This window comes from Eublepharis macularius, chromosome 7 (genome assembly GCF_028583425.1).
Source record: "Eublepharis macularius isolate TG4126 chromosome 7, MPM_Emac_v1.0, whole genome shotgun sequence".
Taxonomy (NCBI): domain Eukaryota; kingdom Metazoa; phylum Chordata; class Lepidosauria; order Squamata; family Eublepharidae; genus Eublepharis; species Eublepharis macularius.
In genome coordinates, this window is record NC_072796.1 from 112636861 (window position 1) to 112653661 (window position 16801).

Sequence of the window (16801 nt, forward strand, 5' to 3'; positions counted from 1 at the left end):
TTCCTCACTTTTCTCCACAATGAGGGCCCAAAGCAGCTGGCATCATTCTCCTCCACTTCTTTTTATCCTCCCAACCACCTATGTAGCAAGTTAGACAGTGTGTAACTGGCCCAAAGTCACTGAATGAGCTTCCACACAAGAGGGGTGATTCGAACCTGAATCTCCCAGATCCTAGTCTGAAACTCTAACCACTACACAGTGCTGGATGAACAATATCAAGCAGTCAGCCTGAGTGAGTCATACCAGTATCATGTTGCCCAATGGTTGCCAATAGGCGTTGCCCATATGAGTCTTCCTTCAGAGACCAAAGTAGGCCTAGAATGGGCCCTGCCCCCTCCTGTCTTTTACAGACAAAAACCAAGTCTTGAGGACAAGCAATATTGTGACCTAGCAATGGCCACTTAGAGCATTCATTTCTTAAAGCTACAGGTACTGTTTATTATTTTAGGGGTTTTTAACATCCTATTGATTTTAGAAATGCCTGGGGCATTTGTTTTTTTTTGTAGATCTGTCAAATTTCTGAATTTAAGTATCCACAGATTTGCCCATGTTGAGAATGAAATATATTAATGATTTTTATTTTTATTTATACCTTACCTTTCTCCCCAATGAGGAACTATAGCTGCTTACGTTGTTCTCTTCCTCTTGAATTTATTCTCATTACAGTCTTGTGCAGTATGCTGAAAATGTGGTCCAAGGTCACCCAGCAAGCTTCAGTGGCAGAGTAGGGATTTGAACCTGGGTCTCCCAGACCCTAATCCAACACACTACTATACTTCCCTAATATTTAAATATACAAGGTTTGCATAAATATGAAACTATGGGAGAGATAAAAAATGAATTTGGATATTCATTTTTATTACTTGGTTTTCCACATAAGAGAATGATAAAGAATGTGAAAAATTCCGCTGAAACAGGATCACCCCAACCCCTCCCCTCAAGATGTAATAGCAGTGAAGCTGCACGCTATTTCAGCTGTAACTCAAGAGACAGGCTGGCACACGTGGAGACACACAGGCATACTACCCCACACTGTTTACAAAACCTATGAAATCTGCAGCCAATCAGCTAAACTCTAGATAGGATATCCATATCTCAGCTGATAGGGCATGCAACTTGGGGCTAAATCTCTATGGCCTCATGTTGGGCATGCTTAGAATGCATATAATGGGGGTGTTGAGATTTCTAGAGAAAGAGTACTCGTATATTCATTTATTTATTTCATTTATTTATACCTCATCTTTCTCCACAATGGGGACCCAAAGCAGCTTGCATCATTCTCCTCCACTTCTTTTTATTCTTACAACCACCCTATTTAGTAAGGTAGTTTGACAGTGCTTTTTGTGCAAACACTAAAGAGGGGGGAAATGTTTCAGAGTGTTAATACTGCTCTGCTCAGATCTCTTACAGGTTAATGCCACCTCAGGACACGAACACTTACCAGGATCCTCTACTCCTGCAGCTGGGGAGGATGCAAAGACAATACACTTCACACAGTACAAAAAGTGGGTCCTCTGTTGAAACATCACTATGATGTCAATGCAACGTTGTTCCAGGGTGCTGGTACTCTTAATGGCAGTGCAAAGAATAGGGAGTACAACCAAAATTCTGGGTGTTTATCAGCCTTTGCTATTTCTGGCCACACTCATGACCCTTCTTGCAAGGCAGGATCGAAGGCCTGTGAAGTAACCCAAATAAAAACTGACAACAGAATTCCAATGCAGCTCTTTAGATGGGATGGGTAAATATTGACCCGGTCACTACACTATGTCCGTGAATAGGTGAATCCCATCTCCAAGGACGGGCAGTAAATGTTAGTAACTGGAGGAGCACCTAAAAGGGATCATTCTCTCAAATTTACAGCTCATACATTGTGCATATATGGCACTTGTTACTGGTCAGTGTATTACTGCCCTTCTATCTCTCGACTCATTCCAGGCAGAACTCCAAGAATAAAGACAAGGGCAGATCCCATTCACAGAGGAGTGCCTACCACCTGTTGAGCCTACAGCACAGCCTACAGCTAGTGACAAGATGTGCATCCAATAGCTCTGCTGTGGGGCTGACAACTCTTTTGCTCCACTATTACAAAGTATGTTTTTTTTGAGCAGCACACTTGTTCCTATCACAGGAGAGGCTCTGTGTCTCAGTGGTGGAGCATCTGCTTGCCATACAGAAGGTCCCAGGTCCATCCCCAGCTCTTTCAGATAGAAGGACCAAGTGGTAGGTAATATGAAAGACCTCTGCCAGTCTGAATAGACAATACTGACTTGGATGGACCAAAGGTCTGCTTCTGTGTAACGCAGCTTCATGTGTTCAGGCTTGAAGCACTTGGGACAGATTTGCCAGTGATTCCTATTTCATCAATGCAGTTTTCAAAAGCACACCTTTGCTGGCCAAGAGTTGGCAACTCCATTCTTTTGCCTTGCATTCAGATCCACAACTTTCTTTGAATGGCATTTAAAAGATAGGAATCTATACCAATCCCATCCTCACCGCTAACCTCAGATGTCTTGCCCCATGGGAGAAATCTGTAGAGTTGTGCTCTAGCTAGGGTGAGGGGCAGGCTGCAATGGAATTATCACAATCCTGGATCACTGCTGGTTTAGTAGGAGCCCAATCAAGAGCAGACATTACACAATTTGATTAGATGTGCAAAACCTCAGTTGTGCTAGGGCCCCCATCTAGGGTTGTTGTGGAAGTTTATCTTTGCATACTTTGAAATGAGGACCTCAGGCATACTGTTTTATGTGCCATCAAGTCTCTTCCACCTTATGGGGGAATTGACTTCAAAAACATCATATCATTGATAGTCTTCCTCGGATCTCGCAAACTGAAGGCTGTGGTTTCCTTGAGTCTATCTTTCAATCATGCCAACCCTGTGTTTTCTCTGGCTCTTCATGCTGTAGTATATACGGCTGGTTTCAACACCAGGTCCCACAGAGTGCAAAATGCCGGTTTCTTTCCTGAGCTTATTGCAAAATATTAACAGGAATGCTCTGCATAATGTGAAATGGGGTTTCCACCTTCTATTGTGATGTAGATTTGCTTATTGCAGATGAAAATATGACTGCCTTTTTCATAACTACCACTTCTCTCATGGTGACATTTGTATCCACACACTTCTGGACTCCCAGATTACTGAGGAGTGCAAGAACCAGGTTCCTACTCTGTGTATTCCTTAGTCAGAGGGTCCTAAGTTCCCTTCATTCCTTTCCTTGTTGCATTCTCAGTGTGGTCAGGGAAGCATTTTGGCATCCCGTACACTGGTTGCTTCCATCTGTTTCTGATATGCGGCATCACCAGTATGCTCCTCTACTAGCAACTGATGGTGGTGCTACTATAAACTCAACCTTGCTCCCAGTCTCCCTCACCACCTTTTCTCTTCTGAGAGTATGTGCCAGGTAGCTACACTGGTGTTATGCTTGCACCCAAAAGACAGAAGTACCTTCTGTCGCTCTAATTCCCTCCTAAATTAAATTCAAATATTTTTTTACAATGGCTGTGAATACGTACATGTATTTACATCAAGCCTTTGTCCTCATATTCTATTGAAATTAAACCTGACACTACAACTAAAAACAAATGCACACTTTGCTGCCATAATACTCTCCATTCTTAATTACACTGCTTCAAATTAAAGGTGGATAATCACATTCAAACAGCCATGGTGTAAAAGGAGCTCCCTAGATATTTATCACATCCAGGATACAATCTAGGATTTCAAAAATGGATATGCAGAGAGGTGATATTAATTAGCCCATGAGCAGAAAAAACTGGAATCGCTGCTCTCATTTAGAGGCACTAGAGTGACACTTAGTATCTAAATTCCTTAAAGTATCACAGCCAAGATTTGTATGTGGATCAAAAATGAGACACGTAAGCAGTTCCATCTGCCTCCAGTCTTTTTTCCTGGATGGATAACCTGTCAGTTGCTCTGCACTTACACCTTTAAAGGCAAATGGAAACAACTCCACTGCAAATTTGTTTATAAAATGGAGTGGAATTTCAGAGAGGGATCCCACACATACAGAATGATCAAAATAGCTGTGTCTTACTTATCACTGGAGTAAATACAGCAGCAGCTGCTTGATCTGTTTCTCAGTAAAGTTGAGTCACAACCATTCTTTCCACTGCAATATGATGCTCTGGAATCAACTGCCAAGAGGAATCACACAAGACTTACCAATATAAGGGGCCAAAGATCCATAATTTGCTGGTTCTAAACGGTGTCCTAAATTCATTGCTAGAGGTAACAGCATCCATCAGCTTACCATAACGTTCAGGCCAGACTTTAAAATGTGCAATAGCCAGAGGGGGAGCTTATCCACACTAGTGATAAGCCAGAGTCCTGGGTACCTTTTTTTTTTTTTTTTTAAAAAAGCACATTTTTTCTTGCACTGATCCAGCCCAACATTCTATTATTCCTTAATAGGGACGTTCAGCTTACATTAAATTCAAGAGAAATATGGAGGTAGTGCCAGTGACCAGCTATGGTGCCACAAGCACTACTCAGTATCTGTACTGAAATATTCCTAGATAGAGAGGCTAGGAATCACAGCTGTCTGGTCATCGAGTATTGCTACAGGAATTCTGGAAAACAGCATTTCTACTAAAAGAAAGGCATCTGGACTCTTTCAAACAGATGATTAACAACTGGGCACATTTATTTAAGGATTAAAATTGCCTTGAAAGCCTGACTACTAGGAGTACCCTCCAGGCTGGTATCTAAACTAGATTCAGATGTTGCCCTTTTCCATGTTCAGGAAACAGCTTATGACCACAGAGAGGCCAGGACCATACTAACAGCACAGGCAAGAAGCTAGTGTGTTGTTCCGATACTTACTTTTGTAGAAGTATGGAATTCAAAACTATATTTTATTTTCAAGAATTGTGTCAACTCTTTGCTAGTCTTCCAAAATTGAAGGTTGAGACCACCACCACCCATCACTAACAAACACGGAAACCAGTTTGCAAGTGAAAGATCCTAATCCTAGGCATGAACTGAAAAAAAAAATGAACAGAGAAGTTTGAGGTTTATACAGTTTCATAAACCACAAACTTTCACGAACATGCCCTGGTTCCCAAACCAGTTCATGTGGTTTGTGAAAACGTCACTTCTGGGGCAGCAGAAGGTCTGTAGAATAGGGGTGTGAGCTTCCGGTTTTCCCCTTTTAAACGCCAGCCGCTTTTGAGCTGATGGGCGGGGATCCCTATCAGCTGAAAAAAGCTGCTGCTTCCCTGCCACCTTGTTTCCAAAGAGCTGTGCAAAAGGTTTGGGTTTTTTTCTCTTTGCAAAGACTGAAACATGCCTTGGAGGGTGGGAAAAGCAGCTATTTAATCCTTTCCTGGCTTTTAAAGCCAGGAGGAAAGTGCAGTAATGTTACAACGTTGCTACACTTTCTTGCCTTTTTTTTCCAAAGAGAGTATGCATACCACAAAGGAGGAAGGGAAAACCAGCCATTTAGCCCTTTCCTGGATTTTAAAGCCAGCAGGGAATAAGCAAACTTCTGCAAACATGGGAAGCAGAACAGATACTGAAACGCTTTTAAGTTCCAGCCGACATTTGAAAGCAGCAACACTTTTCTTGCAAGCAAGAGAAGTGTTGCTCCTTTCAAACGCCAGCACTTCTTTCAGCTCATGGGGGATCCTCCTCCCATCAGCTGAAAAGCAGCCAAGTGTGCACCTCTACTGCAGATAGCTCATCTCTGGTTGCCTAGGAAACTGATTGATCAGTGCCAGGCTGTTTGCAGTGACAAACCAAAAATAAACCAAACGAACCAGCCTAAAGTTCGTCCCGGCTTGTCAGAAATGGGCTCTGACAAACTGCTGGTTCACGAACCAGCCATGTTCGTAACGAACTTTGGTTCATATTTCAGTTCGTGTTCATCTCTACTAGACATTATCCAGTATCTTTTTACCAAGCCATACTAACTTAGTGGTTATAAAGATCTGGATTCCCAGCATAAAGAACATTCAGGTAGAACCACAGGTCCAGCAGTAAACTCAGCCTCACATCCATTGCCATCCCAGTTTTGCATATCAGTAACCAAAGACTGTTACAGGCATACTATTCCCCCCAAATCGTTTGTAATGTTAGAAATTTGCTTGCCACAGAAGCTGTAATTCCACACTGCAACTTAAAAGCTAATTTCTGTGTATTTTATTAATCATTTCATGTGTATTTGTGCTGGCAGGCCTAAAGGGAATTTATTCCCCCATTGCAGATGCAGAAAACATACACTGACTATATTTTCGCAACCTATTCCCTATTGTATTGTTTATTGAAAGTCCCAGCCACTGATCATATTGATTTACACTCTGTAATTCACCTTGAGTCTTAGTTAGAAAAGTGGACTATAAATACTATATATAAATAAAACAAACTCCTTATGTGCAAACAGGATAATGAATACATCAGCAAGTCTAACTTGCCCAGAGTCTGCTCTCAGATGTATTTCTCAGGGTCAGAGGGTTGAGATTTATGTCTTTCAGGTTTGTCAGCATTTTCATTAGATAGTAATTCCCAGAGGCCACAAAACTCCAAGACATGCTCTGCTGCTACAGTAATGTCAGACCTTGAATAACTTTTGTTCCTAGCCTTTGAATTCTTTCCAGCTTCTGTCATGTAGGAACTAGAACACAGTACTCCAAAGTTGTTTTCACCTATGCCAAGTGAGGCAGGAATACCTTCCATGGACCAGTTGTGATTTTTCTATTAATAAAACCCAGAATGATGTTGGTAATGGCACTTCACTGCTGGCTTATATTCAGCTTTCATTGGCTGTGACTTTTACTCAACTACTTGTTAATAATAATGCAAGTCCTACAATGATTAAAGCACCTCTGGTGGCTGGCCCAAAAGTAAGCAGTTAAAAGATTCATTCAGTCAAGTACAATTGAACAGTCATTTAATAGTCTAGATCCTCAGAATGTGAAGTTAAATAAAATCTGGAAAAATTAGCACAAGTTTCTGCAAGATCACTTTTAAATGCCTTTGCTTGTTAATAATGGACAAAACATTGTTTATATTATAGTGTTGCAATGTCAACTTACTTTCTTCGCCTGTTTTTGCTCAAACAGCTATTAAGCTTGAAAGGTAACAGTTTCCCAAAAACTGGACCTCATCTGGATTTTACTTGTGCCCCCACCCTTTTATTAAGGAAACGTAATACTGAACCACATGAAAGCTGATGACTTGACTTGATCAACAAATGTACTTGTAAGAAATCAGTATCATCCCATTATTTTTTTTCTTGGCCCTAAAGGACAAGACTACAGTCTGTTGCAAGTTTATCACAGGCTATATTCACAGTTACAAGAGAAATAAAACTGTATACTCAAAATCAATAGAAAAGTCAAGGAAGATTCTTCATGAACACTGAAAGCTAGCAAGTGTGCAATTAGCAGCTGGTCTATTTAGCTAGATTAAGTTAATAAAACTCTTGTGGGGGAATATATTTAAGAGCAACTATGGATAGGATCCAGCACAGGATTTCTACACACAAAGGTGTTAGTGATTTCTTGCTGGTTCATATGTCATGCTTTTCTTGATTGTTCCCCAGAAGCAGCACTGGAGGGCATTTGGGAGTGCAGCAGGAGGGGAAGGAAGTAGTACGCCACTGATGGAAATCGCTTCTGTCAGCAGAAATTTCCAGTACATTGAAGCCTATAGCAATTGCAGGGACATTTACAGTTCTTTTAAATTAAGTGGAGCATCTGCAACTTACTAGCAAAGTATTTAACAAATGATGAGTGTTATATGCAACAGCTGGCTCATTTCTGCATGCTCATTTCTGCATGTTCAGTTCTTGAACTTTCCACATTCAGGCTTATAATTAAATGTAGCATTTGATGCCCCTTTTAGTGTAATCCATATGGTTGTTAAGCATACAAATAAGTCTGGTATTAGTATGGTAGCCAATATGAAAGACCAGGGGTGGGGGTGGGGGGATTTCAGATTCCATAAAACACAATTACCTTCGCTTCTCTCTCAGCATTCTGTTGGTATTTCTCCAGCCCTTGCCAAAGCAGTTCAGAAGACAGCAGGCTGACTCTCTGACCTGGAGACAGTCTTACAAAAGACTTTTCAGGAGGAGATGGATACGGCCAACTTCACACCAGAGTAAGTGATACAAACCTGGATGCAGAGAGATTTGAACACATAGCCTGACACTGTTGGCCCTAAAAAAATTGCCAAGATATCCTGAAAAGAACTCCGTATGTACAGGAAAGCTACAGAGAAGGTAGTTGAAAAGTCCATTCATAAAACTTTTATTCCACTTACATCAACTTAATACACATGTTCTTAACAGTTATGCTTAGATTGTTCATGAAAATTTTCAGGAGACATTAAACAAAGCTAGCCATCATCTCAAGTTATTTCCCTGTTAACTATTTTTACAGCACATGCATGTTAGGCAAAGTATCAAAAAAAAAATCACAAAAGCAAAACCCTAAAAAAGTTAAATACATGGGTTTTTGTTTTACTGCTGTGCTCGATATACAGTGTAATTATGGATATCAAGCATTTCATTTTTACTGCATCTTTACTTGTACATTTGTTCTTAGGTTGCCTAAACCATTTAAATACAAATAAATTGTGTAGCAAAAATAATGAAAGCAACAGCAGGTAACTTTACAAGTAATGGAATGTGAACCGTTTCTGCCCTTCCCTAAAGAAAATTCATTGGGTTAGCAATCCACTTTAAGGAACACTTTTCAGCTGCAATCAAAGATGTATACTTGGATTGTAGTTTCCATAGACTTCACATGATTGACATGCAGTATCCATGGCTCAATATTGCCCTCTGTGTGTTCCAGCTTTGAAGTACCCACATTCATTACACCTGTGTGGTTGCAACCGATCATCCCTTTTTAACCACTGTGACAGACCAATAGGAAAGCAGTTTTCTCTTTGCTCAACATAGGAAGCTGTTTAACGTTGGCTTTTGTGGGAAGCCACAAAGTACCAAGAGTACTATGCCAAACATGTAAAACTTTTATAAAAATTCCACATCCCTATATTGGCCACCTTGGATGAACAAAAATTCCCCAAATGTTAACTGGCTCTATTCCCCTAATATTAAACATAAAACCACATGGGAAATATAGAAATCCAAATAGAAGTAACATAAACCTGTCATAAATCGTAAACAAAAACTATTTGTGGGACAGCATGGATGACAAATGGTCTACTGTGTAAATTTTAGAATGAGGCAGACAAATTGGAAGGCTGGTTAATTCTCCCCTCCTTCTCCTGCTTCAGCTTCGTCTCCTTGGGTATCCGATGTCCACAACTGTTTAAGAAAGCCACAATCATGTGTTATTGATTAAAGCTTCAAGTTTAGAACTAGGGTGAATAAGCAAGCACACATCTGAATAATCTCTAAGAAACCTATGCATTTCTGAAATATGGAAATAGAGCAAAGGGCACAAAGCTGAATGATGATGAAATATTATATATTTCATTCCATCGAAGACTGTTTATGTAACCCTTGATTGCCTGGCAAGTTAGCATCAGAATACCCAGTCATTACTGAATACCAACTGAAATCACTAAGATAATTACTGCTTTACTTAAGCACATTTTAGTCATATACTTACTGTCAAATTGTCTCTCAGTAACTGCATTATTAGCGTGCTGTCTTTGTATGACTCTTCGCTTAACGTATCAAGTTCAGCAATGGCTTCATCAAAAGCCTATGATTTAAAAAAGTACATTTGAACATGTAGAACTTCTTAACATTTTTTATATTAAGGCAATAATCAGATTCTTAACTCACAGTCTTTGCAAGGGAACAGGCTTTCTCCGGAGAATTCAGGATCTCGTAATAGAACACGGAGAAGTTTAGAGCCAGACCTAATCTGATAGGATGTGTTGGCTGCATCTCTTTTTTGCTGATTTCAAAGGCTTCCTGGTACGCCTGCTGTGACTGGTCAACTATCCCTTAAAAATCAAAAGAGTAACATTAAATTAGCAATTGTTGATTGTAATATTAAACACAGTTCAATATAGCTGTGGAAAAAGAAGTTTTAGAAGCTGTAAGAAAAATTCACCAAGACTATATTTATGTATATACTTGAACCAAAAAATACTCAAAGTATCATATTTAATGGCTTATGCTATGCTCAGCTAAGCATGCAGCCTTCCTCTGGGGAAAAAAAGCTCGTTCTCCTGTGGAAGAAACCTTCCTCCAAAGGTTAACTCCACACTAAGCTACCTGGATTTGACGAATACAACCCACCATATTCATGAACTACCAATTTCTAGTACATAATCAGCTTTCAGACCCAAACTACAGCCTCATCCTGAAGAACACTGACAATTACACTGCAGAAAACTGACACTATACATAGTCATTAACAGAAAGACAGACTCCTGAACTGGCAACTGTCCAATCACAGCTGAAGCAAATTGTACCATTTTAGCAACTCTGTTCTAAGAATGTGTTCAGACAGTTCTGAGGAAGATGCAGCTCATCTGCATACCTCCTGTGTAGCCTCTGCTGAAGACACCAGACATCGCCACAAGCTCAATATACTTCTTGTCATTCCCATCTTTGAAGAACAGTGGATCAAAAGGCGCCTACTGATATATTTCTCAAGTAGCACAACACCACCGGAGGAGTGTTAGGCAGCCCTTAAAGCACTAAAGAAGGCAAAGGATGCTCCACTGGATAGGTAAGGACAGCACATATGTAAAAGGGTGCCCCAGTAATGAAGTTTCATAGTCCAAGAGAGAGAGAATCAGAAGTTATGCAAGTTAAGCATATGTCTGAGGTGGTGAACTATCCATTTAAATTTAGATGCTACCTGAAGTAGATCAATGCAGGAAGCGAATAGGAGACTTAGTGCTTTCTAGTATTTTGCATGAAGAGCCACATGTATGACTGCCTGCCTTCTGATCTGATGTCTTGGGTGTGCCCTTTAGCACAATATCTCCCTGGCTCTCAGGGTATGGGCTTGTTTCCTTGAAGCTAAGGAGGCTGACCTGGAAGAACTGACAGGTGGAAATTTTTGTTGATGACCTTTAGAGATCTAGTAGTAGTAGTAGAGATCTAGTTCTATGCTAAAAGCAGAACTGCTGTCATAGAGAATGAGGATCTCAATGGAGGAAGGCATCATATTGAGGGACTGGAAGAAGTTCAGGGACACCCATTCTTTCAATTACGAACAGCTGACTTCTTGCACCAAGGATATACTTCTGATGGGAGAGGGAGTTCTAAGAAGGCAATGTGATCACTATCAACAGAGAAATGACTGCCTGATGATTTGCCTGCCTAAGGTAAAGGTTGTGGATGTCCCATCTCATATAAATAAGTTGTCAGGTAGTACAGGGGAGGAGCAAGGTGCTGGAGTACATGTTGATTCTAGCAACATTGGGAAATGTTGGCAGGGGGTCCTGGAAGCTAAATTTAGGCTGCTACGTAATGTATTATTAAAGTCTAGGCCTGCCACGAGAGTGTTCTTAGAAATGCCAACTGCTATCCATATGCAGCGTACTGGCTAGACAGACTGAGCTGAAGAGTCTCACCATGAGGATGTGACTGTGGCACCAGGAGGAGGGATTCAGGTTGGTTTTGAGCTGGGCAACATTTTGGTAAAAGCCAAATCTGTGTAGAAGGGACTGGTTGCACGTGAACCAAAATGGAACCAGACTACTGGAGCTTAACATTAAAAGGCTGCAGAGCAACTTTTAAACTAGTCCATGGGGAAAGACAGCAGGAGCAGAGGAGCTTCTGTTCTGGGAAGATTCATCCCCTAAGAAAGATGGCCAACACTTGTCAAATCATCTTAGTGGGAACAGAGCAGAAATCATGGATGAATAATCAAATGGCTCCCATATAGGAAAAAGTAAAATAAAAAACTTCTTACACCGAGGGCATTTTAAAATAGACGGAGTTGAGATGGAAAAACTGGAATGCGCAGTACTAACGGAAGGCATAGTTATAGGGCTGCATTTGCAATCTGGTAGAATGGAGGAAAGTCAGGGATATAGTAACCCATTCTTATAAACTGTACAGAAAGGATAGGGAATGCTGTGCTAGGGGTGGTGTTGCCCTCTCTCTCTTGAGAGAGAGAGGGGACAAAGTAACATTAGTATGCATAGCAGGAACTTGCTTGCACACAGAATGGACATGGGTGAAAATACCAGGCCTGAAAATAACTTAGTGTTTGGACTGTGCCATCAGTCCCTTGGTCAAAGTTGAGGGCAATCAAAAGGTGGAGAAAAATCAGAAAACCTACTAAAGTAGACCATGTTGTAATAATGCAAGGGGGCCTTTGATTATCCTCACACTGATAGGTTAAATACACAAATCATGACAGAGGAAATTTCTAGACACAGTAACTGCCTGAGAATAGTTACTTATAGATCGGATGGGTGGGGAATCACCTTGAATGATACCTAAAAAAATGTTGTAGGAGCCAAAAGTGGCTGAACTACAAGGAACAGTAACCACCTGGTTATCACATTCAACATGCATGTGAGTTGCCTGGAAAAGCCAACATAGCCACATAAAACTTCAAAAGAGGTAATCAGAAAGATGAAAGGATAAGTTAAGAGGAAGGCCACATCTTCAGGATGTTTTGAGATTATTTAAAACCACAATAATACATTCAAGCTGACCAGAAAGGACAGGAACAATGTGGACTTCCTTTACAAAGCAGAAGTCTAGCACAAATGGGGGTATTTGAGGGAGCATGAATTCTGGCCAAAGACACTAAGTAGTATAATAAGAAAATTTTTTTGCATGCCTGCTAGAAACTGGCAATTACCAGGAGACCCTGGTTCTAATCCCTGCTCTGCCATGAAAGGTTGTTGGGTGATCTTAGGCCAAGTCAGACACACTCAGCCTTACCTACCTCACAAGGTTGTTGCAAGGATAAAATGGGAAGAAATGTAGACGTAAATAAATAAATTTGATGAGCGAATTGCTAAGGTCATTAGGACACTCAACAAGATCATAAATTGTTATGAGAGAAGTCAGAAGGTGAAGAGAAAAAAAGCAATTTTTGCAGGGGAGTTCCTGAGGGATGTTTATCCATAAATAACCTGGAACTGGGGGTGAATAGTGAGGTACTGAAGTCTGACTACACTAAATTGATCACGATAGTAAAAACACAAGGGATTGAAACGAACTTGGAAGGATTTCTCTAAACTGATGAATTCATTATAACAAAGAGCAAAGTAATGAGTATCAGGCCAAAAAGATCCTAACTGCAGATATATAAATATACTGAAGGACTCTGAGCTAGTCATGACAGACCAAGTTGATGACCACTGCTAGGAAAATGATGCTGGACCAGCAGGGCTACTCGTGTACTCTTCTGTACCTTCTCTTTAGTCAGATCTCTCCATGGTTATTCATGTCTTAGTGATACTCAGACTAGGCTACAGTATCATACTCTGTAAGGGGCTACTTTTGAAGAATGTTCAGAAGCAGAAACGGGTAGAGAATACAATGGCCAAGCAGCTGACTGATAAGGCCTGCAGAAGCATGTTGCCGCAATTCTGTTCCCTCTATACTGGTTACCAATTTAGCTTCTGGGACCCACAAAATGCTAGTTGTAACCTGCAAATCCCTACGTAGTCTAGGGCCAGATGATCATCATCTCCATATACATCTGCGTGGGCAAACAGATCAGTATCTAATGCCCTTCTCCATGTACCCAAATTGCCTGAAGTACAGTGGGTGGTCATGAGAGGGAGCCTTTTCAGCAGCAGTCCCTTGTCTCTAGATGTCTGCATGGTATTATCACCAGCAGACTTGTCTGTTGCTGAAAATAACTTACAAATAATGTTCTTTTTAAAAGGGTCAAGATTAATTTTTTTTGCTGAACTACTGAACTGCCAGTCTTTGATAATGCTTTGATGCTATTTTTAATATTTTCTGTGCCTAAGCACCTAGCTCTAGAAGTTTCAAAACTGAAATTCTGATACATAATTACCACCAATAGTCCTCTGCCACAGCCAATTAACTTGCAAACAGAATTGTTTTTTTAAATTAATTTACTGATGCCAAGAAGAATTAAAATACTGCAACAGTATTTAGAATAGCTACACAATTCGCAGCTTACCTGTGATAAAGCAGCAAATGATGCTTTCATGCGCCTGTCCTCCAGGCACTTTTTTTCCAAGCTGGTACTGACCATTAAACCAAGACTGACAGCTGCATTTCTACATTTGGACAAAGTGGCTTTGATTATGCATTTTGGGTTTCCCTTCAGACAGCATTATCTTTTCTTTTTTTTTAAAAAGTAAGTTAAACAGTAAATGTGATGTGAGACCCAGAGGTGCTGGTTGATTGAAAGGAGATGGTTTATAGTTACTGAAGCTAAGGTAGGACCTTGGCCTATTAAACTTAGAAGTTTTTAAAGATTGTATTCATGTTCTTTAAAAGCATTACATAGATAGACCGCTAAGGCTAAAAGTGCCTGACTACAAGGACGATGTTTGGCTGTAACAGATTTTTCTACAATTAGATGGGTGTTGCCAGAACAGTAATCTGTTATGCTACTGTAGATTCAGAACAACTGACATAACAACTGAAAACAACTGAAAGCTTATGCTACAATAAAATTGGTTAGTCTTAAAGGTGCTACTGGACTCTTTTTGACATAACACTGTAACACTGAAATCATGCTGGGGAAGAAACAGTAGAGTTGGGGGCAGGACAGAAAAACTAAGTGCATCCAGCTCTGCCAGGATTCAATTATTCTCTTGGGCTAAGCTTCACCTATCCCATTGGGGTAAAGCTGCAACAGCAAAACAGCCATAAGTAAATACTTTCAAACAAGAATCAACTGGAATACCAGGGAAATTTCCCCTGTGTTATCTATCCTCCACAGCTGTAATGGAGAATAGGGTTTTGATTCAATAGTCAATCATGCACACCACAAGTATGTATTAGCACAACTCAGGAATCACTTTTTCCTGAAGACATGAATGAAACAGTACTTTTACACAGAGCTCCTACCAAAAAAAAAGAGAAAAATACAGGAAGGGCAGAATGCCACCACTTGTCTATTCCGTATTTTTAAGATTCTACCTCAGGATGCTAGTTAAACACCCCACTATGAACCTAAACACTATTCCCACAATTGGAATGGGAGGGTGGGGGGAGGATACATCATGTCTCAAAGCTTAAATGTCATCCCTCTCTAAGCTTTACTGATATGTAGAGCATCCCAAACATTAATGGGCACAGAGCATCTCTCACCACTCAATTGGTGCTGTGAGGAGGGTTGTAGTGGTTTCACAACCCTCCCTTACTCAACATCTAGTAGCTATGTCCTCTAGAGAAAGCAAGGTGTTTGTAAAAAAGGGGACCAGTTTGACATCCTCCCCCCTGAGAAATCCATTATGCACTAGACAGGACTATGGGAGTGGAAGGCACTCTTTGTTAATCGCCACATTAAGTACTAATTCAATGTAAGACTAGCTCTTACTAAAATGTATGTTGTACTACTTTAGACAGCAAAAAAGGCTCACACAATGAACGCTCCTCCACAGCCAAAAGAAGTGTGTAGTGAAAACCTGTATGCTAGGGAGAAAGCTAGGTTAATAGTCTTCTCATAGACCAGTTTTCTAGTCTGGCTTCTTATTAGCTTTCTGTGTGGTGCAAATTCTTTGTGCTTAACAGATTTGATCATCTCTGTAGTCAAAAGTGGCCCTGCCAATAGACAGATTCACTTCTCATTTAAAGCAGGAATTGCAAATGCAGCTGCTTGTTATTTCATCCCATGAATACTATTCTGTCAACATTCTCCTCCAACAGTTTAAAACCCCTCCCTCCCCTGCAAAGCAGGAATCAGGAGGAAGAGCAGAGAAGTACACATTCAGCAGGAGTAAAGGGAGATGGCAGAATAGGAAAGCATCCTCTTGCACAAATGCTAGTGAGTACTTAATGTGGGTATCTGGTATTTAGTTCCGTTGAGTGTCTTTTATTATTGTGTCCTTATAATAGTCACTTCCCTCAATAGAAGACTATATTCCTGGTCTCATGGCTTTTCCAAAGTTGTATCGGGAACCTGATCATGGTGTCAAAACAGTCCCTTAGTTACTGTGTGGTCACTAACCAAGCTGTGTTAAAGACTTAAGCCAGTAACTCAGTTTAGCATAAGGAATGAGGTGCGGTAGAAGGGAAGCTCCTTCTTTATGCTTAGCATTTCCCAGTGCGTATCTTGATCATATTGGAACAGTAGGCCTCATTTACACAATTAACTATCTAGAACATGCATACCTTTCTAAAGAGCAATGGGAGGGCTAGATTTTGTATCTTGTCCACACTCTCGTCACTGGAGCACCAACAAGACTCCAACAGCTCACCGTTCTCTTAGCACCCACTTCAGTTACTGGTGGCATGATAAAAACCACAGATGTGATGCATGAAGTTGAGGCTGGAGAGAAATGGTCTCCTCAGCTCCACATGTGTTTCCTTCATTAGATTATACCACTTTAAGAAAAATATTTTTTAAAACCTAGCTCACATCTTTTATCCTCTGCCCAACAATGGCACTAGTTTCTTGCAAGCAATAAAGGTAATCATACGTAACTAGAGTATACCAGTAACAGGGTATACAACATTTCAAAATTTTGTGCTTACATGTTACAGCTCAGCCATTCAAAGTAAGTTTCAAAAGCAGACCATGTTTATTTATATGACAATGAGAACTTATCTTTGTCTCACTGCTTCTAAAGCTGCAAACAATGCTACACAATTCTAGTAGTTTTCTGTCACTGGTCCAAAGCACAGCATTCCAGCATCCCTCCCAAGAATCATCTCATTCCTCATAT

General features: G+C 40.5%; 1 protein-coding gene across 3 annotated transcripts in view; it reads right to left on the bottom strand.

Annotated features, from left to right (window-relative positions):
• Nucleotides 1-8258: 8258 nt before the first annotated feature.
• YWHAZ (tyrosine 3-monooxygenase/tryptophan 5-monooxygenase activation protein zeta) overlaps nucleotides 8259-16801 on the bottom strand; it is a 28451-nt gene continuing 19908 nt past the window's right edge. For all 3 annotated transcript variants that reach the window (XM_054984672.1, XM_054984673.1, XM_054984671.1), the window contains exons 4-6: nucleotides 9786-9949; nucleotides 9607-9702; nucleotides 8259-9299 (exon numbers count right to left, since the gene is read on the bottom strand). In XM_054984672.1, coding sequence (XP_054840647.1) covers nucleotides 9240-9299; nucleotides 9607-9702; nucleotides 9786-9949 — 320 coding nt within the window. In that variant the 3' untranslated portion in view covers nucleotides 8259-9239. The remainder of the gene's footprint in view (nucleotides 9300-9606; nucleotides 9703-9785; nucleotides 9950-16801) is intronic.